At 36.8% G+C, this 22,750-nt stretch overlaps 1 protein-coding gene across 2 annotated transcripts; it reads left to right on the top strand.

The window, feature by feature from the left end:
• The first annotated feature begins 847 nt into the window (after positions 1 to 847).
• On the top strand, positions 848 to 21,332 carry ODF2L (outer dense fiber of sperm tails 2 like). Of its 2 annotated transcripts, XM_037404810.1 has the most exons (14): positions 848 to 1,165; positions 4,577 to 4,646; positions 4,880 to 4,951; positions 5,223 to 5,339; positions 7,700 to 7,885; positions 9,187 to 9,296; positions 10,805 to 10,940; positions 11,490 to 11,594; positions 12,736 to 12,840; positions 13,967 to 14,122; positions 16,175 to 16,278; positions 16,359 to 16,521; positions 17,403 to 17,528; positions 19,931 to 21,332. In XM_037404810.1, exons 1-14 carry the CDS (start codon positions 1,098 to 1,100, stop codon positions 20,057 to 20,059), a joined length of 1,647 nt encoding a protein of 548 aa, XP_037260707.1. In that variant the 5' UTR covers positions 848 to 1,097; the 3' UTR covers positions 20,060 to 21,332. The 2 variants fall into 2 exon arrangements, with proteins under 2 accessions (XP_037260707.1, XP_037260706.1); XM_037404809.1 differs by lacking the exons at positions 848 to 1,165; positions 13,967 to 14,122 and having other exon boundaries at positions 4,588 to 4,646; positions 16,193 to 16,278.
• The last annotated feature ends 1,418 nt before the right edge of the window (positions 21,333 to 22,750 follow it).

Here is a 22,750-nt window from a genome sequence, read left to right as displayed (position 1 = left end):
GTGACATGATGCAAGAGTAACTGGTTTATTTTTCATCAGAACATGTTTATTTATTTGGCTTTTCTGCGAGGTTAGACAATACGTGGCTAAAGCAGCTCCACATACAGTCAGGTTACACGAACGCTTACTGTTTAAACCTCAGAAAGAATATATTGATGCAAACACCCAGAGGGAAAACAAACAGAGGACGCAAAGCTCCTCGAGGCGGTCTGCAGGCTCCTTGCCCATCGTGCTCTGGGAACAGCCCCCTGGGCGGCACGGCCAGCACCCGCCCGCGGGTTACCGGTGCGAGCCGGTGCAGCCGCGTCTCGCAGCGCCCCTGGATCCCAACACCCGCGGGAGACCCTTCCCCCGGGACGGGGCGGGGGGCGGCCGCGGGACGGGGCCGGCCGCGGGGAGCGCGCCACCGCCTCCCGCCCGCCACCGCGGGAGCGCGCCGCGGCAACGGCCGGTCACCCCGGCAACGGCTCCCAGCGGCGGCGAGTGCAGGCGGGGACACCGGGGAGGGGGCGCTGCCCCGCGGGAGGGGGCGCTGCCCCGCGGGAGGGGGCGCTGGGGGTGGCACCGCCCCGCGGGACAGCTCAGGGGCCCGAGCCGCGGGCAGGGGCGCAGAGGCGGGGGGCGGGGGGCCGGGGCCCGCAGCAGGCCGGGGGGCGAGGGCCGGGGGGCGAGGGCCGGGGGGCGAGGGCCGGGGGGCGAGGGCCGGGGGGCGAGGGCCGGGGGGCGAGGGCCGCGGCGGGTGCCCTGCGCCCCGCTCCTCGCCCTCCGCGCGGGGGGTGCGCAGGTGGGAAACCGCAGCTGCGAGTGCGCCCCGTCCTTGCCCCCCGTTGTGCGTTCAGCTGCCTGCGGCGGGGTTTGATTTCCGTGCCCCAAACGCGTGATTCGGCGCTGCTCGAGTGATGACAAGTTACGAACAGGCGTGCAAGACTTCAGCTCCCTAACTGCGTTAACCCCCCGATGAGGCTGGGGTTTACTTGCTGTGGCACACTGTTTCCCAGTGGGAACTACCTGGGATGCGGATAATGTTTCAGTTACTGATTCACAGAACACCGACGTATGTTAACATATACTGTCTTGTTACACAGCGTTGAAACAAAATGCCGTCATCGCAGGCATCCTCAGCTTTACCTGTGCATAACTCCGCTGCTCCTTTATTGGACTCTGATCTTCAGGAAAAACTTCTTCCTCACGCTGCTGAGGCAAGTTCATTCTGTTCCTCTTAAGCCTGACTTTTTTCATTCTATTTACTTTGCTAACAAGATTCAAAACAGCTATTTCAAAATTTACTTCCCAGCTACAGATGAGAAGCACGTGATATTTCAAAGAATGGGTAAACTATGGAAAAAGTCTTGTCTGTTCCCCTCTGCTTACGTAGATGCGCTCGGATAAATGAAAGATGATATTTAATCTTCTAAAATGCTGCTTTCACTTGAAGTAATTAAATTCAAGAACTTACTTTCAGTTGTGTAACAAAGAAAAAGCTATAGAGGCCTGCACTGTGTTACACAAGTTGAGATCTCCCAGGAAATGTAAGCCTGTAATAAAACACGACACACAAATATATATATAAAAAATAAAAAGCATTAGATGTTTGGAGCGTAGTTATTTGCCTTACGGCAACAGTTGGAAGCAGAGCAGTCTGCGTTCTGGTTCTGTGAGGAAGTGATTGTTTTAGTTGGGAACTTCCCAAATTCTGTTACTCATTTTCTCAATTCTGCCGAGGAAATACGGATGTAAGAATATAAACTTTTAGTCTGGCAAATCCTTATGATGGAGATGCACCTGTCACAGGCTGAAAGCAGGAGAAATGGGTCCTGGTGGGTGGAAAAGGCAAGACAATCCATTTCTGAAAAAGAATCTGTAGTCAGTGGAGCACTGAGGGAGTAGTAAACAGAAAACTTTGTGTTTGACAAGGGCATCCATCACGCTGGAGTGCGATGGCGGAGGCAGGAGAGGTGTTTGGGGAAGGGGTTAGGGTGGCGGTGGCAGGTTCACGGTGCTTAGCAAGAAAGCAGGGGAAGGGATGTGTTTAGGTGGTAGGCATGGATACTTGGCTCCAGACTTGACACGACATGGGCAGCATTGCGTTCCTGTGCAGCCCTGCCCAGTGATGAGCTTTTCCGAACTGGGAAAAGAGAAAAGCCATCACTGCCTCCGAACTGGAAGAACTCCCCTGTGAAATGTAGCATCAGTGTCTAAGCAGGACTTGGCCTCCGCTGTCACCAGGGGTTAACTGGTTGCCTTTGCCCTGGAGATTAGGTGTGTTCTGTGAGTGATGAGTGTGTGGGTGCATCCTGTGATATCACAGGCTTTCGAAAGTTGGAAGTCTTTCTTAGATATGTCAAATTCCTCCCAAATGATTCTCCTGAGGAGTTGACTTAGGCTGATATCCTTCAGTTAGCAAGATCAATGTCCTAACTGTATCTGATACTAAATGTTACATAGCTATAAGTGCTATTTCAGGGAAAAATTCATGCGCCATCTGGAGAAGCCAGAAAACTGTTCCCTGATGTAGCTGTATAAAAAGGATTATCATAGCCATCTAAGATATAAAATATTTTACTGATATAAGCAAAGAATCTGACAGTCTAGAGCACCAAATAAGAAAATATATAAGGCATAAACATAGAACCAATGCAAATGTACATTACTTACACAAGTCTTACACTAACATTTAGTCTTACCATCTTCTTTAATGGACATATTGGGAAAATTTTCTGTTGTTATTATGTCCTGTGCACTAAGAAAGTTCCTGCAAAGTTGGAAGGAATTTGGTGGGCTATGTATGTTAAAACAGGAGATAGATCACAATGAATTCCTGTTTAACAGTAGTGCCATGCGGAGGAATTATAGAGGAATGAAGGCAGGTTAATTAACAATATACAGCTGTGGGCTGGCTTCAGGGGCGGTGGGTTGGCTGATGTGGATAAGGTGCAGCTGGTTCCTGCTAAGTAGTTAAATAGCTCTAAGGGGTATGCAAGAGGAGTCCCAGATGAAGAGAGACCTGGAAGAAGCAGAGGGAGGAGAGAGAGTGCCCTGGATGTGGGAGAGACAAGGAGAAGGATGCAGTAGAGGCAAGAAGCAGGGTGGACTGGCCTGAAGAGGATGAAGAAGCAGCACGGACAGTAGATGAACTGTTGAAACCTTGTGGGGGGTTGGTGGCTGTGCTGGGGCAAGGTGTGCTAACTACTTACTGAGGTTAACCTGGTATGGGATGGTAGAAGCCTTGTTGTAGCCGGCCAGTTTTGATAGTTCTGTGACAATGCCATATGGAACTTGCGTAGAAACCTGATGGAGTGATGAATGTAGATTTCTTTTGGAATTAAACATGATTTGTTATTGGTGACTTTCTTAGCTTTCTTTTGGAAGTCATAAAGCTAGCCTTTTGTTGTTGTAAGCTGACAGAGATTGATGTTTATTCTGATTTTTTTTTTATTTCAAAACTAATATTCTTGATTTTTCAAGTTCTCCTGGACAATGTTAGCTGTCTTAGAGTATGAAGCTTTTTGTTGATCATTATAGAGAAAGTTCATAGAGAGCTAACTGTGGGGAACACCATTTCCTGAGAACAGAAAAATGGTGTGAGTACTTCAGGTTTCCGGTCACTTCTTGATTCTGGGAAGTCTCTAAGCGCTTCTGGTTTTGCTGATAACTTACTGTGGGGTCACAAAAGCCCATTCCTATTGATGTATTTTTTGCTGGTAGCAAATCTGACTCAGTGTAGTCAGGAAAGGATAGGACTACTACTGAATACAGTATTTATAAGTTTGCAGTACATGCAGAGGTAGAAACCTAGATGCAGAACAGGGGTCTATGTACGGACTCTACAAATACACATGGGATCAAGATTATGGAACATTATGTGGAAATCCATGCAGGCCAGGATAAAATTAATGTTTTGCAAGGAATTGTAGTAAACCTTTTGATGCTGAAGGTTCCACCCTGAGGCAGTGGGTTTATCCTTTCACTAGTGAAATTAAAGCGTTCAGGGTTTACAATCTGAAAGTCTCACAAACTGATTTTTCTAGAATGGGAAGTTACACCACCCCCAAAATCAGACGCTTTAAAATGAGAAGTTTAGTTGACAATATTATAGGCACCTAAGTTCTTTTGGATTCGTAGTAACTGTTAATGTAGGTTGATTTTTTTTTTTTTTTTTTTTTTTTGGTGATCTCATAGCCTATGCTTTCTGGTTCAATCTTCAAATTCACCTATCTATCCTGAAAGGCTTTAATACTTCATATTAGTCTCCAAAATATTATGAGTTTTAAAATAGCTTTTACTATTTGACTATATTTAAAGAACTGTTAAATATTTATGGTATTTAGAGTCCTTTTAGCTAAAATAAAGAAAGAAATTGGTGTATGGAATTACCCTCATTTGTTTTATTCAGCTACAAAGTTATATGTGCAAAATAAATTGAATCTTTAGGGTTTAAACCAGTCGACTCTTGAGTAGCTCATATACAAGCTTTTATATTCATATGTAGCAAATTATATGTTCCAAATTCAAAGCCATAGAAAAAATGCTAAATCAATTATATACAGAAGTAATTTTTGATGTTTCCTGCTTCTGTCTTGCAGTTAAACATTAAAAACATTGAAACTTTGATGCAGAAGTTAAGTGAAAATGAAACCCAAAATACTGTAAGTAAATCAAAATTTCTGCCTCTTTTTGTTCTGTGCTGTACATTTGAAAATGGCTATGTCATGGGATCATACAATTTCAAGTGACAGTGGCAAATGGGAGTATTTGTGGTTTATCATCACAAAGTGGAATCTTAGTTTTAGACCTGAAATGTTCATCAGTGTGCATTACCATTGCATTGTTGTGTACAGACACGAAACCCATTTTTTTTTGTTATTTTTTTCCCATGAAGAATCTCAGAAGAAAAATACTTGAAAGGGAGAAACATGTTAAAGAACTTTCATTCAGGCTTCAGCTTGAAAAAGTGAGTGACCAGTTCTGTTAGAATGAATGTTTTCTTCCAATTTACTAGTCTTATTTACGAATTTTAAATTTTGTGATTTCTGTTTAACATTAACAACATTATTAACAAGTTACTGCTTGTGAATATACTTGCAGAGCATGTTTTATCTTTTCCAGCTTTTGAGGGCATTCAAATTTCAGTTAGAAACTACAGCAAAATAGAAAGAATATAGATAGCATCATATAGCATATTTCCATAGACCAACAGATTTGTGTTTATTTCTCTTTCTTAGCTCAATGTACAGAAAGAAGACCATCTGTCAAAATCAATAAAAGCAGTACAAGCTCACCTGCTATGTCAGATTCAAAGAAAAGAAGTGGAAAATGATGAATTAAAAGTGAAAATACAGGTCAACATATTTTCATTTGTGTTTCAGTTTATTTGGAATAGTAGCCTTACTGTGGTCAGTTTAACTCGGGTGTGAGAGTTAAATCTTAAAGTATTGCTTGAAATCAAACTCTCTGTGAAAAAAATCTCAAACAGTAAATTAGCATTTATATTTTGCACAGTCTGACTACACAATCTTAATTGCAAAGGATTTTTTTTTCCTCAACTTGTGCATGCTAGCAGTTCTGCTGAAGACATGTTAAGCACACATAAAAACATTTGCATTGACCTAACTGCTATCTAGGAGGTAGATATCGATCCTGAGGCAGTCTCCATATAGTCCATGAAAAGAGATAGACAAGTCCCCAGGATGACTGTGTTGTCAGATAAGGGTGGTGAATCACTTGTTTCTTTTTATTGACACTGAAAGAATAAATAAATCTCTTAATATTGACTGAAAGAGAAACAGTTCAGTCTAATGCTTAACTTCACTTTAAGGTAGGTGAAATTATTTCTATTTTCTGTTCTAAAAAGAAAGTGGTAAATTTGGACATTTCCATCAGTTAATGACTTTAGAACAAGGCAAGGACAAGGTCGTATGTCAGAGTCTGGAGCTGTATGAGGCCTCAGTTTCAGTATTTGAAACTTGTCAAGAACATAGGCGTGAATCAGAAAATATTGGCTAACAATAACATACTTCTAATATCCAAATTTTTTTTGATAGCATACATTCCCTAGTAATTGTATCATTTGAAGTTAAGGAGTCTATAGCAACTCAATTCCAAAAAAGTCACATCTGTGTCTATAAATGCCTCATGTATTCTTCTAAACAAAACCTGCTTTCTTGTTCTACCTAGTACAGCTACAGAATTCCAAAAACATTTTCATTGGATAAAGTAACTTGATATACAATTGTATTTTCATTCAATCTTCATTTAAAAGTTTTGTTTGTTTGCTCTTGAAGTGCTGAAGTCAGTTGCTAGCTTAAATCCTGTTGATTTGGTTAATATCTGGACAGCAGCTGGCAAAAGCTTAGCGTTACCCTTATGAAATCTCAATTTAAATTTACCTCTGCCACTGAATAATGCCCAGAGCACTTACTCTTAGTGTGATTGTGACCTCCTGCGGTTATAACAGGGGATAACAGTTGTTGATTTATGTTGCGACGGAGGGAAGACACAGTCACTCAATATGAGTGATCAGCAGGCTTCGTTTATTGTCTCTTACAGTCACCTTTTATGCCTTCTTATAATTAGCTCATACATATTACAAAAGTTAAGCTCATTATTGGTTAGTTGCCTAAATACCAAGCCCGCCCCTAATTTCTCTTCTGTAGTTTTCTGTTCCCACCTGCAACATTCTTTTCCCCAAAAAATCTTCCTGTTATTGTGTAACAAGGACAGCCAAAGACAGTGTATTTTGCTTTACTTCAGATAAGCTGAGAGCCATGTGCATTTTTGTCCAGCCAGCTGGACTATGACTATGTGACCCTTTTCAGCTAGCTAGTTATCCACAGATTTATACCAACAGTTAAAGAAGTCCCTATAGAGTCAGATTTTCTGTATTTACTGAAGGTGTTCTCATGCCACCCCAGCCTCACACACACACCCATGCCAAGTAACATTTTTGTTTACGAAATGCCCTATAAACATCTAGATACAAATACTGCTTCCTGCATATTTGGTGGTTTTTGTAATTTCATTTTTTGAAGTAGTACTTTACCTTTTGGTGAGTCCTAGTACCTTAGACTGTCTTTTACTTGGAAAACCATATATGTTTTTCATTGATTGTGGAAACATTGTGGGGTCATTAGCAGGACCTATACTAACAGATATCCTCTCATATGTATAATATGCATATTTTATAGGAACTGGCGAATAGTATCTTGAATAAGGCTGGTACATTAATGTAGTCAGTAGGTTAAATGGCATGCTATTCTGGGTTTAATTATGTTCTATGTGAATAAACTTAAGTGTCAGACCTAGATTCAAGTGAAAGAAACAAATGCATTAATCATTCTTACAATTAGGATGTTTATCAGTGACTTGAGAAATTGATTTACACTGTTAGCCTACTGACATTGCTGTAATTTGGCAGAGTAATAAGTTATATGAATGGAACTTGCACTTGTCTCTATTAAATAGTTGTCTACTGGTAGCTTGGTCATACTTTCTATAAGCTGTAGCACCTTAATAATTGCATTTGCGATTCTCCAGTATTGCTTTTATTGTATGTCATCATGTACTGTTTTAATGTCTGGTCTTTTTTTTTCCATTTATATTTAAATAACAAGTGATATGTTGATGAAAAATACAAAACTCATGAAGTTAGAGAGGTCAGCTTCCTGCATTGGGAAAGAGTTGATGTTTAATTATGTTGCAGACTCTAGAAAAGAAAATAGCAGAGTGGAAACTTCGAATTGGTGAATACAAGCACCAGATGTTAGCCTTAAAGGAAGCAAGTGAGCGAAAGAAGACTGCTCTGAAAAAAGCAATCAGGTCCCAGAAACAAAGAGCTCGGCACTTTGAAGCAGCTGTGGAAAATCTAACCTCCAGAATAAGAGAACGTGTGAGTGACTATGCTGTGAGCAATGTTGTGCTGTATGGTTTTAAGGGGAACAATTGGGAGACTTTCAGCTGTGGAAAACGGGAAAAAGTTGGTTCATCATGCTGCATTTGTACCTTTTACTTATTTTGCTGCTTGGTTAAGGAAAAGGTTTAAGTGACATGCAAACTGTTACTACATTCACTGCCTTTATTTTGTCAAAATTTAGTGAATGTCTTAAGCCATGATGTTGTATACCTCAAACTGTAATAAGTAAGGAAAGTCTGATAAACTTTCAGTTACACCTTTCCTGATCTTCCTGTTGGACCTTTACAGATATACACTAACTCAGAAGTACAGTGTACTAAATGAGAATCCATGATTGGGGTTTGAAGTCCGTTTTATTTATCAGTGTATGACATTTCATGTGGATGCTTAGCTTTGTTTCTAAGCTGCTTGCTCTGAACCTTTTCAAAATATAAATACAAAAATTCCTTAATCCAAATTGTTCCATAGATTCTTGCCTTGCATGTCCCTACAGTGTGTAATTTTTCAAAAAGGCCAGGTGGATCAAAACTGTGCTGAAATCTTTATTGCCTTATGTAGGTTTCCTAATAAGAGTATGTTTTCATACTTTCAGATGTCTTGCCATCATTTTGGATGTGTTAGTACTGAAGTTATATTTTTCCAGTTAGTATACCAGGAGATGGTTAATAATGTCTTTTTTCCTCTTTGATCTTTGTGAGAAGGCAGTAAGTGGATCTTTAAGTACACCTAGCAGTACAGAGGGATGGCAGCTAACTCCTGAACTCTTGATGTTTTGTAGTCACACTATTGTTTTCTTTCCCTATTGAAGACCTGGTGAACTTCAAGATAGCATGTGTTTGTTAATTATCCATAGTTCTTTGCATTTCCTACCTAAGTATTATTTTTCATTCTTAAAATGTTTTGGCAGAATTTTATTTTTGTCTTAATTTATGTAATATGTAGTAGAGGTGTATTGGAGACAAATACTTTTGTATGAAAATATTTTCACCTTAAATCTTGAAATATTGTTGTATTCTACAGTTGGTATAAAGTGCCAGTGTTTAACTGTGTCTGTGCCTTGAAGGTAAGTCTGTACATAGACTAATTTTTTAACAAGTGAGTGGTTTTGTTTGTTTTCTTTTGATCCAAGACAAAATTTACATTGCTTTGTACTAGGGAGATCCAATAAAGCCATCTTATATTAAATAGCTCTTGTGTTTACTAAAAGTTGTAGAACTAGATGACATTGTCCAGTGGCAATATTTTTTTACATAATGTGTAATTCCTGTATTCTCTAGGAAGTCAAACTGTCTGAGATACTGTTGGCATCTGATGCCTGGAAAAACCAGCATGATAGAACGGTTGAAGAAAAGACAGCATTAGAAATTCAAATAGAAGAACTTAACAAGTAAGTTAAACTGATAGTTTTTTTGTTTGTATTCACACAGTGTTGATATTTAGTAGTGTAGTAGTTGGTGTTGACAATGTAAACAAGTTTATTCATATTTTAAAATTCTGAGCAGAATTTAGAAGTTGGAAACAAGAACAAATTTAACATTCTTAGCCTTCTCTTTGCTGTGTTTCACAACCTTTTTTAAAAAAGTCGTTCACCCATACAAGTAAGGAGTATATTCTTTCCCCTGCATACTTCCAATTAGCCTGAACTTGATAGTAGCTACTATGCTGCTTCCTCAGAACCACTTATTAACTGATTCAACAATTTGATTCTTAGGCTTCTAAGCCTAAGAAGGTTCTTAGATGGTTCTTAGGCTTCTAGTTTCTGCTTCAGACTAATGATGGTGAAATTATTTCAGTTCTGCTAATGTTTTACCCCACTAGTGGATAGAGAAAGGTTCCTCTCAGATGCACATTTGAACAGTTTATTCTTGTAAGGAAAAGCAACACAGAATTGTCCAACCTTATTCAAACTACACAATGAAATCTTAATGTACATGAAGGATATGCCATATTCTTTGGCAGACAGTGACAAATATCCTTTTACCTTTTCTGTCAGTAGAAACATGGACTGTAATTCAAGGAAGCAAAAGAAACTGTAGGTGCCTTTATTCTAGGTCTAAGGCAGAATGTGTATTTTACAAAGAACTTGATTAATCCTCATATATGTAACAGCTCAAATTAAATTGGCTTGACTTATATTTGTGTTTCAGAAAATCTGACATTTCTGAAAATATTTTCAGTACATGTTAAAATTTTAACAGTGCAGGTACTTGTCAGTCCTATCTGTCTAGCCTGCTGTTTGCCCAGGGTATATGAGGAGGCATCTAGGAAAGTGTAAAAAAAAAAAAAAAAAAAAAACAAACCAAAAAATGGAAACATCTATAATATTTCCCTCAAGTACTCATCCTGCTTCCAATAGTTTTTTTGCTGGTTTTACTTTAGCTGAAAATAATAGCCTTTGCTTGAAATCTACCATTCCAACAGACTTGTTCTACTAGGCAGTGTATGGCTAAAGAGCAAAACAAATTTCATTGTTTATTAACATGAAAAGCAAATAGTGAGGCATAGCACAACTTGTTGCTTTTGATAACAGAAAGTACCATTTCTAAACTAGCTATGGAATGTTCTTAGTAGGACGTTATCTGACAGACCCTATAAATTCAATGCAATTCAATTTTGTACAGTAAGTTGTCTTGGAAACATGCTTGGACATTCTAGGTAATGAATTTATAATTGAGCAAGGACCACTTACTTCCTTGGTGGACCGCTCTTTTGGATAGTTTCTTATTTCTATAGATACTGCTTTCTTGGGATGCTTAAATGCATTCTCTGTTTTGTTTGTGGTTTTTTTGCTTAAAATGAGAACAATGAAGGAGTATGTGTTAAGGTACAATTTAATTTGCATAAAGAGTTTTGCAAGCATTATATATTGCACAGAGTTCTTGCCTATCTAACAAGGCAGATCACAAACCTTTTGGAAGAACTGAAAAGAAAGGAGGAATGGAGAAGAAACTCAGATAAGGAAATTCTTGGAAAGCTGAATTCTGTTAACACTGAAAACGAAAATATTTACCTTGAAAATGAAAAATTAAAGGTAAGATCATTATAAAACATTGTTGAATGACTCTGCATTTCAGATACATTAATGGAGTAACCACATTAATTCCCTTGGGGCCCTCTGTCTAGAGATCCCAAACCTGTAGAATAAATTTTGCTGTCCATGTTTTGCAGTAAGTGAAAATGAGACATTTAAATTTTATCAGTGGAAATCCATAGCAAAGCTAGGAACAGGGTTGTCTAATCATCTATCTGCTTAACCATTTATTTTACTGACAGTAGCTACAAAGCTGCTTAACTAGAAATTGTTTGTTTGTAAAACTTTTTGAAATCAAAGGACTGGGTTTAGCTCAATTACTAGTTTCAATTTTTAAAGGCTTTACAGGTTTTGGATTGTATTTATCCTCCAAAGTAAATGTTCTCATGAGCTGACAAATGAACTGTGGGCTATAATTTTTGATTGACAGGATAGACAATTGTGTCACTCTTCCTAATGCCTGCAGGTCACTTTGTAGTAATATCACATGGTAGATTGTGTTATTAAAATAACACTCTTAAATTTTTTTTTTCCCATGGTTTAATCAAGGCTTCCCTTGCTACACTGGAAAAGAGTACTGTTGAAAGTGAGCTGCTAAATCTGCAAGAAAAGGCAAAGCTGCAGGAAAACCTTGTTGAACTGTACAAAAATCAGGTGACCAGTATATTTGAAATGTTTAAGTATGGTTTATAAATTTGTAAGCAGTTTTGAGGAAATGATATTTTATTTGTAATAAAACAGATTTGTTGTCATGGTGATTGTAATACTGTTGTAACATCGGGGATGATGGAAGAGAGTGCCATTATAGACCATATCAAAGAATAGTCTCCCCATTATTACTAGGATGCATAATCCTTATTAAATTGTGTGAAGCCCAGCTGAAGCTCATTGAAGCCAACAGAGTTAATTACATACTTGCTTAGAAAAGACTTGCTTCCTAAAAAGCAAGTTAGTAATCTAATAAATTGTATTTAAAAAAAAAATTGAGTCTAATGTCTTTAGTAGACATATCCAATGATATTTTTACCTCTCCTTGGACATCTTTATTTCCACGTTCCTAAGGATAATAAACCAGCATTCAAGTACTGCTGTAAGAGGTTTTTTATTTACATATGTAGCTCCATATTGAAAATACCAGCAAAACATATAAATCAGACTTAAAATGAGCTTTTTTTATCAATTGCTTTTTTGTATTTGGCTTTATTCACGAGAAGAAATTTTAGAACATTGATTCCAAGTTGTATGTTTCTGCTATAGTATAGACACCACTTCACTGACATTCTTCACTTAAGTCTTTTTAAAATCATTGACAAGAGAAAAGACACAATACAAAATCTAGCTATAACCAGTGTGCCTTGTCCGTGGAATGCATCACCACAATTAAAGTTGCTGCCAGCTTTAAGATGGAAGATGAGATTCCAGCAAACCGCCAGCCTTAAGCAGTGAGTGGGATGAAATTCCCTGCCTGGGTAGCTGTGGTGACTCCAGATGGGAGCTGCCCATGACACTTGTTACCTGGGGACAGAAGGATGAGTCAAGTTGGCTGCTGCTTTAGCACGACTCATTCTCCCTTGTTGAAAACACAATGTGGATATCAAGAGTGCTCTTTTCCTGGCTACCTTTTTATATTTGCTGTGATGAGTAGGATAATGAAAGTAAATAATCTAATGACAAATATTGAGATTCTATCTAGAAATCAAAGGTTTTCCTTTATGCTTCTTACTAATGATTCTATTGTCTCTATATTTAAAAGAAACACCTTGCAAGTGTATGTGAAAAATATATGTTGTCCTAGGTACAGAAATTACAAACAGCAGTAGAAGAATTGAAATCCAGATATGCAACAGTCTTAAATGAAAACAAAAGAATAACAGAAAACAAATGCTTAAAAGCAGATAAGGTAAGTCTTGCAGTGATATAGCATGTTTCCAGACAGTTCTGTAGGACATTGATCTTTCCTACATTATTGTGACCCACTTATTAGAAGTCACAAGACACTGGCTCTTTTTTTTTTTTCAAACGTACAAAACTTTTATAAATTCACTGAAAGTTTTACTAACTCTTACTTGTGAGCTGGTGGCTCTTTTGATCAATTGCAAACAGGTGAGAAATCATTTCTAGAGTAATGATTAAGGAGTGGGGCTATTTTAGAATTTGAGAATTCTTTTATTTTTAAAAATGTGGTTTTATTCTTGTTGATTTTAAAACTAGATCTTTCAACAAAACACCTGTGAAAGTTGTGTATTGAAGCAAACCTATTGTAAGACTTCTTTGTTTTACCTGGCAGTTAAAACAGAAACCATGCAGGGATGAGTTTTTTTTGTTTTTCAGCAGATGGAGCCGAATACTAGGACACAGTTAGCACATTCTTAAGCATCAGAAAACAATGCAAAACTGGTAGGAAAACAAATTTCCTCAGTTCCATAGCTCATCAAAATACATATTCTTTTAAGCAATTAAGCTGAGGCAGGGACAGGTTTTGTGTTGTCTGCAATGTTCTGTTTTGGAGAACAGAATTAGTCCTCAGAGAAGCACCTTTAGGTGTTTTATTTCATACTAACTTTATTTTTCCATGATTGAGTTGTAATAAGGAAAATTCTGAACCAATAAGTAATATTTGCACATAGCTTCAGATGGCATTAGGTGTTGTCCTCTTTCCAAATACTGCAATAGCTGTATGGTCAGAATTTTTTCTGTAGGCTGCTTAGTGTGTCTGTATGCCAGTTCCCAAATCATACTGTATAAAAATAAAATACATTTGGATATTGCATGATGAACTGCTAACACTTGCATAATTTTGTAAATGTTCATTATGAGTGTTACTGAGTCTTTAATGAAATGTAGTCAGAGATGGAAATTTCTCCAGTGGTGAACTTGTAACTTTGTCAGTATTTCATACAATAGGTGATATTATGCAGCTTGTGTAGAATTTCAGATTTATTACACACATGGAAAGCCATTAGGTATTACAACAGTTGATTTATGGTTTTACACTTACGTTTTTCTCCTGTGATGAGACTGTGCAGGTGAGGGACAAAACAGAGGCTGAGTTTAAGGCGTTAGAACATGTTTGTGACTTGCTGAAAGCAGCTGAGGAAAAGCAGCAAGGATATCAGGAAAAGCTTATTATGTCCTGGGAAAGGATCCATACAAAGAAATGCAAAACCCTTAGGGAGCTGCAGGTTCAGATGCTTAGAACATGCTGATTTTTAAAGATAAATAAGAAAGTTATGTGGAAGAAAGTGGAACATTTTTTTCCTATTAGCGTGTGTGACAGTTGTGCAGTTTCCTTTATTTGCTTCATAAATCAAAAAAGTCTTCTGTAGAAATAGCATAGTGCAAATAAAACTATTGCCAACTGTATTTACATTAATTCAGTATGTGACAAGACTAGTTACTTTAAGATCCTGTATCTTTTAAGTAAGTGCATTCTTGATCCTTTTGAATACTGATGTCCTGAGATGTGTTGCAGAATTCTTCCCTGGAAATAAATGTGCAAGTATAATTATTGTTTGTATTGAGTGGAATAATTTAATTTCACATTAGTTTTGTTTTTAATGACTAATTTATAAACCAGACAATATTTTCTCTGATAAATAGTCATAAATTGTATTGATGATGATGTATAACTTTTAATGATTTCATTTTGTTCATTGATAAAGTATTTTTAAAATGCTTTAATAGGATCATTTCTATTTTTAGCAATATTTTAGTACTACTGCTTGTACTTAAGTCTGGATATGAATATTCCTCAGCTTTTTATTTTCCTTGTGACATCAATTTCAATGGCAGGGCTAAGTTTTAAAGGGTTTTGTTGTTCTCTTTTCTCTCTCCTTTTAATGTGCTTTTGAGTTAAAGAGAATACTCTGCTAGCACAAAAGACAAAGGCATTTGAATCAGTAGGGTAGGAAAGGGGCTTAATCTTCCTGTCAGTAGGAAAACCAGCTGAAATACAGTGAGTCTCTGTGTCCTTATAGACTTTATATGCTTATTAAAAAAAAGTAGTTTTTGATTTTTTTAGATTTCTTGTCAAGATGATCATCAAATTTTGTTCTTATTTGCATAATTTTAAATACTCCTTCCAGGAATGCTCATAAGTTCATAAATCCATCTTTCCTTAATAAGTACTTAAGCAACAAGTAATTTTGAGGTGCATATATGTAATGATATATGTAACTTAATCTAACTACATGTTTTCCTGAATAAATGCAAAAAAATCCTTGTAAGTACAGTGAAGCAATTGGGAATATAATCACCAGTCTGGTGGAACAGTAGTTAAATTTCAGTGTTAAATCTTGGTGACATTCTTTAGAGATTCTGACCTTTGGTCCTATGACCAGAATTCAGGAAAATTTCTTTGAAGTAACTGGACCATGTGCAGAAACCTGGGTTCAGGTGGACCAGGGCATCAGTTCACTACCCCTCTGCTAGAGGTTTCTGCAACTACCAGCCTGCTTGCTGAGCAGCCTGTAATTCACATTAAAAAAATCAGCCAGTTTAGTTCAAATTACTGGATGGAACTGCTTGAGGTAGCCCAGTGAAGGATGGCATTGCCTCTTAAATAATGGCACCAGCAGGCCGCTGATGTGGTGATTTATTACTAATTTGCTGTAGATGGATGATAGCAAGATAACAGTAATCTCATCACTACTGTTAACAGATTTAAAAGAAAAGATGTAAAAGTTTGTGAGTCTGGATGCTGGGTAGGGGAAGACAGTTTGGCTTCTTGCTTTTGTTAGCTGCTGCTACTGATGTAGCTCTTCTTATGAACTTGGTTGTCTGTCTTGATACTCACTACTTCATGAAATTCCTTGCCAGTGCTACGCCGTCATGTGGTAAAGGTGTGTGTATATATATATATATGCGGTATTACTTTTGTGCTTCCTGTGACTGTAGTGTGAGGGAACTTATTTTTGCTGGAATCTAAATCAGAGTCAAAGTTCACAAGGAGGTAAACCTGGCCAACCCCTAATACACAGGGCTGCATGAGCAGCGTATGGGTTGCGTTAGGGCTTCACTTTGTTACATAGCAGGTTCTCAGCCTTAAAGTATTTACACAAAGTTTTAGCCTGTTACTTTGGCTGCATTTTATTTCTTTTAAAGAAAATATCATGTATATTTGAGTGTAATACAGCGTTTGCCTGAAATTACAGTTAAATTGTTTGATTAGATTTTAATAGGCAAGCTTACTTTGATCTGTAATATCCTGTATATAGGTCTCTTCAACTAGAAAGGAATTGTCATTTTTACAGGAGGAAGATGATGTAACTTCCTTGTGCAGTCTTTCCTTAGAAGAAGAAAACCGTAACATTCAGAAGAAATATGAAGATCTTAAATGGTAACTAAAAAATCTGACAGTAATTAATTCCTACACTGTTCTGCTATAGTGAATTATGTGTTAATCTGTTTTGCATAAAGGCAATTAGAAGAGATGGAATTTCAAAATGAAGAACTTGCTTGTCAGCTTAAAAAGGAAGATGAGAGTCTTCAGAGCAGTAAATTACAGCTTGAAGAGAAAATTGCAGAATATAATGGATTAACCAGGCAACTGGAATCTGCTTTGGAAGAAGGGAGGAAAATGGTACCGATGATCTAATACATTTCCTAATATTGTTTTCCTTTTTCTGTTTTAAAATAGCATTAAAAAATATGCTTGAGAAGAAAAGATGGGGTAAGATCTAGATGTAGGGAGCAATACTAAAAAGTTACTGGGAAATTCTGCATGTTTAAATATGGATTGCACAATTAAACTACTTTGTGGAATTCGGATTCTATTGAAATAAATGACGAAGTTCAGTGGGCCAACATTTCACTGTCATTTTTTTGGTGACAATCAAAATGCTTTAACCACCTAATATTAAATCCCACTCACATGGCAAAAAGATTCTGAACAAAAGCTTAATCTTGCCTTTTTCTTGTTTTCTCTGGAATAGGCAGCCCATAAGAACTTTGTTGAAGTCCTTCTCATTTCAGAGGAAGCCTTTGCACATTTTCAATATTAAGCAGAGATTTGTCCTTTGTAGAAAGGATGCAAGCAGTAAATCAAATGGAAGAGGAAATATAATTAAGGCTGCAGTGAATTAATTAGTTTAATCAGATAATATGTATGTAGTGGTAACTTCTGTCTCGGATTAATCATGTTGAGATAAGCTATCTGAATTTTTTTCAATACTATCTGGGGGTATTGATTTGGTTTGAAAAGAATAACAACTTTGTTAACTCATTTGTAAGTTAAGGCAAAACTGTCTCCCTTCCAATAATACTACATGTTTTTCCAAATTGAAACTTCTTTCAAATTTATCCAATTATTTCCCAGGTTTAATTTCTCTGTGTAGGAAATAACTAAGGTATTAAATGATAGAATAGGAAATAGAGCTATTAATGCTAAGGTATAAGAAAATAATTTGGTTTGGGCTTTAAGTGAAAGTAAATATACATAATTTCTCTCTCATTACTATTTAGGTAGCTGAAGAACTGGAAAAAATATCATACAAAGAACAAGCCCTTCAGACAAAAATGCTGGTTCTTGAAACTGAAGTGAGAAAGGGGCAAGAAGAGAGAAAACAACTCCTCTGTGTATTACACCACGTGAGTAAATAATACTGTTGATAACTTCAGGAATTACTTAACACATCACTACTTACAGTAAAAGCTACTTTTACTGGAAAACACTACTAAAACAACATATACACAGTTTTGGAGACAGCAGATTAATTCAACTTGATGATACACTTTGTATATTGACATTTCTAATAGATTTAACAGATGCCCAGTCTAACTAAATCACTAGAATGATATTGAGTTTACATCTTTCATTCAATCCAGTTTTCCCAGCAAGGCAAACACGAAAAAATATGTATGAAGTTGTAATTTCCCTCTCAGATTAATCATCATGTTCAGTAAGCATACCTGGATTTGAAAGGAAGTTCCATATAATAATTGGAATAACAGTTCTATATGTCACTGCGTAACAGTTCCATAGTGGTATCTTACCCCCCCTCCCCCCCCCCACCCCCCCCCGAGCTGATAACAAGAATCTGATATTATGGAAATTTGTGAAAAGCTTTCAGTTTATATACCAATGTTGGACATAAATGTAGCTAGTAACAAAAGAGATAATCTAATTTTTTTCCAAAGTATTAAGCCTTTAAATGCCCATGTTTTGATATGTTGGTGCTTACCTATTCAGCAAAGCCACAGTCTAAGAAGGTATTTTGGATGAGTAATCTCAAAAGAAGTCTGTTCTATTGTTTTATCTAATCCAGAAAATTTCAGCATATTTTCTATTAATGTCAGACAAAGCTGAATTCCCTAGACTAGTGGTGGCAAATAATTTGCTTTAATCAAAGTTTTGATATAGTTAGAGATTTGTCCTGTGATAAATGATAATAAGCTGTAGAGCTATTTAAAACAAATACAGAAGACACTAAAAAAAGTTCTACTGTCACTCTCCTAGACTTTCAAAAACAACATGCTGTATTCTGACTTGAAGCATTCAAGGTTAAAATCAAGCCAACCTAAAAGCAAACTCTGATCAAGATATAAATAAGACATCAGAGAACAGTTCTGAATTCAGTATGCTTTAACTAATTTTTGTCTGTGTCCGGTGCAACTTAATGTCTGCATTTACTCAAGACAAAAGTGTTCTTAAAACAAAATCAGACACTGGCTAGTGTTTTATTCTACTTCAAATATTTTTTTCATAGGAATGTGTTACCATGTTAATGTAGAATAGATAAAAAAGAAAATGTTCTTGTCTTCTGTCCCAGAAAGGGACAGATTTGTTTCCAGGTCATGTCACAGGTATGTTTTCAAATGCTTTCTGTTTGAAGCCTACAGTTAAAATACATATGTGAAAGATACATATATATGAGAGAAGAACCGTTCTAAATTGATTAATTGGTTTTTATTCTTATTACATTTACATATAACTGAGAATGCATTATGGAAAATGATAAAATGGTCTTATACCTGTTATAGTGAAACTGGAAGCAAAATAGGACTGTGAAGGTAACTTTATCCAGTTATTCATTCTAACTTTACTATTTTTTTCTAAAGTTGGATTTAAATCTGATGACTGTAATTCTGTATTTTTTAAAATTTAATTTTAGTCAACTAGCATCTGAAATCTGTAATAGACTTAAAAGGAAATACCTGAATATCTGTAGTATTTATACAACAAATGATATATGGTGTGCATCAGGTATGAATCTAATGAGCAAATAATATTGCTATCAATCATCTAATTTATACAAGGCATCAAAAATCATATTGCGTAAGAAATCAGTGACAGATGTTTCCTTGAAAAATCAACATGAGAGTGAGTGTTAAGTTCATAACAGATCTAGGATGCTAGGAATCTTTCATGCTAAAAATTCAGGTTAGGTTTTACGTTCCCAGGCCTTTTTTGGATTATGAGTGTATTCAAACATGTTCAGTTTGGTCCTGACAACACAAAGCTTCAAAATTTTGAGGTCTTTAAGGGAAACTTCCTCTAGATCAGGTTGCTCAAAGCCCCATCCAACCTGGCCTTGAATGTTTCCAGGGATGGGGCATCCATAACTTCTCTGGGCAACCTTACCAGGGTCTCAAGACTCTCACAGTAAAGAATTTCTTAATATCTCATCTAAACCTACCCTCTTTCAGTTTAAAGCCATTTCCCCTTGTCCTATCACTACCTGCCCCTGTAAAAAGTCCCTCTCCAGCTTTCCTGCAGGCTGCTGTTGGGTACTGGGAGGCTGCTGTAAGGTCTCCCTGGAGCCACCTTTACTCCAGGCTGAACAAACCCAACTCTCTCAGCCTGTCTTCATAGCAGAGATGCTCCAGCACTCTGATTATCTTTGTGGCCCTCTGGACTTGTTTCAACAGGTCCATGGCCTTTTTATGCTGGGGGCCGCAGAGCTGAGCACAGTACACCAGTTGCCTTAGGTTATTATTTTGATTGATTTGTATTTTATTTCTAAGTAGGATTGCATTTCTCTTTTCCTTAGAACGAAAAGCACCATGAAGTTCATTTGAAAGAGCTGGAGAACAGCCTGCAGAAGTCGGAGAGCAAGAGCCAGAGCATCCGGAACTATGTGCAGTTTTTGAAAGCTTCATACATAACAATGTTTGGTTGAATTCTTTAGTTTTTAATTTAGTTAATAATAGAGAAACAATTATCATAGAGAAATAAATAAGAATTTAGTAACAGAGAAACTTTTCAAGGTTTGTTTCTAAATCTTGTTGGAGGCAAGAGATTTTATAGTATTTTACAGAGCTGAGTACTATTATGTTAGTTCTTCCCAAGGAATACTTCTGTCATGGGCAGGGAAAAGCAGGTCAATCATTACTGTATATCCTGCTGGCTGGTCACATAGGGAAAATTTACCTGGTATTACTGATATAAAGAATTGTATTATTCATGCAACAGAAGTGAAAAGGCAGACTGCATGACAGTAGTGACAGGTGTGTAAGTGTGGGGTATGCACACAAAGTTGTATATTGGTCTGTGAATTTATCGTGTTAGGTGCTGTCCTGTAAAGTCTTATGTGCATCCTTTCAGTCTGCAGTAAATGCAGATGATCACAGATTACCTTTCAGTTCATGTGGGGGGAGAGAACACACATGGACTGGTTGCATAGTAATTTGTGTGTTCTAATTATTAAAAGTTATATGATATATAAGTCATTATACTTCTGTAAATGTAGAAATTTAATTGCCCAAGATAATGATACCTATCCTATTAATACAGGCAAAAATTTAGAGCACGTTGGGTTTGCTTCCTCTTTTTCCCTGCAGCTTAGCACCAGTATAGCACGCGCTACTGCGCTGCATGAAGGAGTTGCCACAAGGCTGTCCCATCCAGCCTTTTCTCCCTACGTCCCGTTATGATCAGGAGTATACTGTAGTAATATTTTACAACCATAAGTAGGAAGGTATTTTAGATACAGGTAAAGTTTAAGCTCTGAATGTGTTGGTGTGCCCTTTCACAGTGACACAGCTCCAGCAAGGTGGGACAGTATTCCCCTGTGTGTGAGTACAAAGGCTGCTGTCATAAGACTGACTTAAGCCTCAGGTTAAACACATGTAAATAATCAGCTGATACAGGGCTAATAATTGTTTTTTATAGATATATGCTGTGATATGGTTTTGAAAAGTAGTGCATTCAATTAAATATATGTAAATTAGAATGTGTATTTAAAGAATATATATTTTTTGATGGAAAACATGTTAGTTCATGTACAGACAATACTTGTTTGTTAAACACAGTATTTTGTTGTTAGTTATTTATATTGTATAGAATGTTGACGTCTTTTTTTTACAAATGCTTATCGATCTTAACAAATACTGATAAGTGCTAATGATCTGCTTGTGTGCACTTTTTAAAAATAAAACTGTCATTTATTATATATGACATGCTAGTAGCAAATATTTCTGTTAAATTTTGGGGTTTTTTACCTTAAACATACACACACTTACAACCATATTTTTATTCATTTAGTTCTGCTTGTGCTCCTTATAAAATATCAAAACCTTTTTGAAAATCATCATGTGTGAAGGAAAAATTTCAGAAAGTGTTACATCCAGTCCATGACTGGTTTTTGAAAGGTCATCATGGAGACTTGTATACTTTTCATTGATAAATGATACAAAGATGTACAGTAACTTGATTTCAACCTGTTTTTTGCTATCCAGGACACTAATTTTTTTTTTCTTCCTGTGCATTTGTAAGAAACAGATCTGGAATTAAAGTTGCTGGCAGCTTCAGGTAGCTTTTTACCTCTAAACGTCTACAAACAGAATAGATTTATGTCAAAGTATATGTGACTTGATTTAACTTGTAAAATTAGAAATTTGTATTTTTTTCAGCTCAACACAGTTTCCATTCTGCTAATCTAGTCTTTCTTTCCTTTTCATATTCAATCACTGTAACATAGATTTTTCATCTTTGAAATCTTAGAAATACCTTTAAAAGGAAGACAACATTTTCCAAATGATGGTGATATTTTTATGGCTCTCCATCCCTGATTTTCTTTTTTTCATGGTTAGAAATAGGGTTACTACTCACAAAGGTAACTTTTTTCTTTGTTTCTTTTTTAACTGGTGTTAGCTGATCATTTTATTAGTATTTAATTTTTTAGCTCATTTTGAGACAGAATTTGCTGTGGTATTTTTTCTTTAATAAAGAAAAGGATGAAAATATTTTTCTATCTACCTAAGGATCTGGCATTTACTTGAGATTGTTGCTTGTATTTTTGGTAACTGTGTAAGATACAGCTACAGTAGTTCTTGCCTTGTTCATTTTACAAGATGTGTCATGCTGCAGAATTCTTGGATACAGCTAGACTGAATTGACTGTATTTTGGGATTGTAATATTTTTCTTTTAAAGCAATTTAGTTTTACTGTCTGCATCACATAGCAAAGTGCCACTCAATTTTCTAGGAAGAAACAGATTCACCATGCTTGCTTTTCTGGGAGCTTTCCTCTCTAGACAGTTTTAGAAGCCCTTGAATGATGGTGTTACCAGCATCTCACCTCTCAGCCTTTTTTCAAATGAGATTTTGATTTAGCATTTCCCCAAAACATTCTTAATATGCTGTTGCAATTTTCAGATACAGTCAGTCAGATGAAATATCTTGCTGCTGCAAATATGTACAGAAAAACTATCACAACAGTTTCTGGTCCATAGTGTACTTGCTTATGTAATTATGGTTGCAGTCAGGTAGTGTTCGTTCACAGACCCTCAGGAAGCAGGAAAGTTTCTTAACTGCTCAGAAAGTTCGTGGCCAGAAAAGCAGTATAAAACAGAGATTCTGTGTAATAAAAG

This window comes from Falco rusticolus, chromosome 11 (genome assembly GCF_015220075.1).
Source record: "Falco rusticolus isolate bFalRus1 chromosome 11, bFalRus1.pri, whole genome shotgun sequence".
Classification (NCBI taxonomy): Eukaryota; Metazoa; Chordata; class Aves; order Falconiformes; family Falconidae; genus Falco; species Falco rusticolus.
Note: the sequence above shows the minus strand (reverse complement) of the source record. Positions and strands in the feature narration are given on the sequence as shown.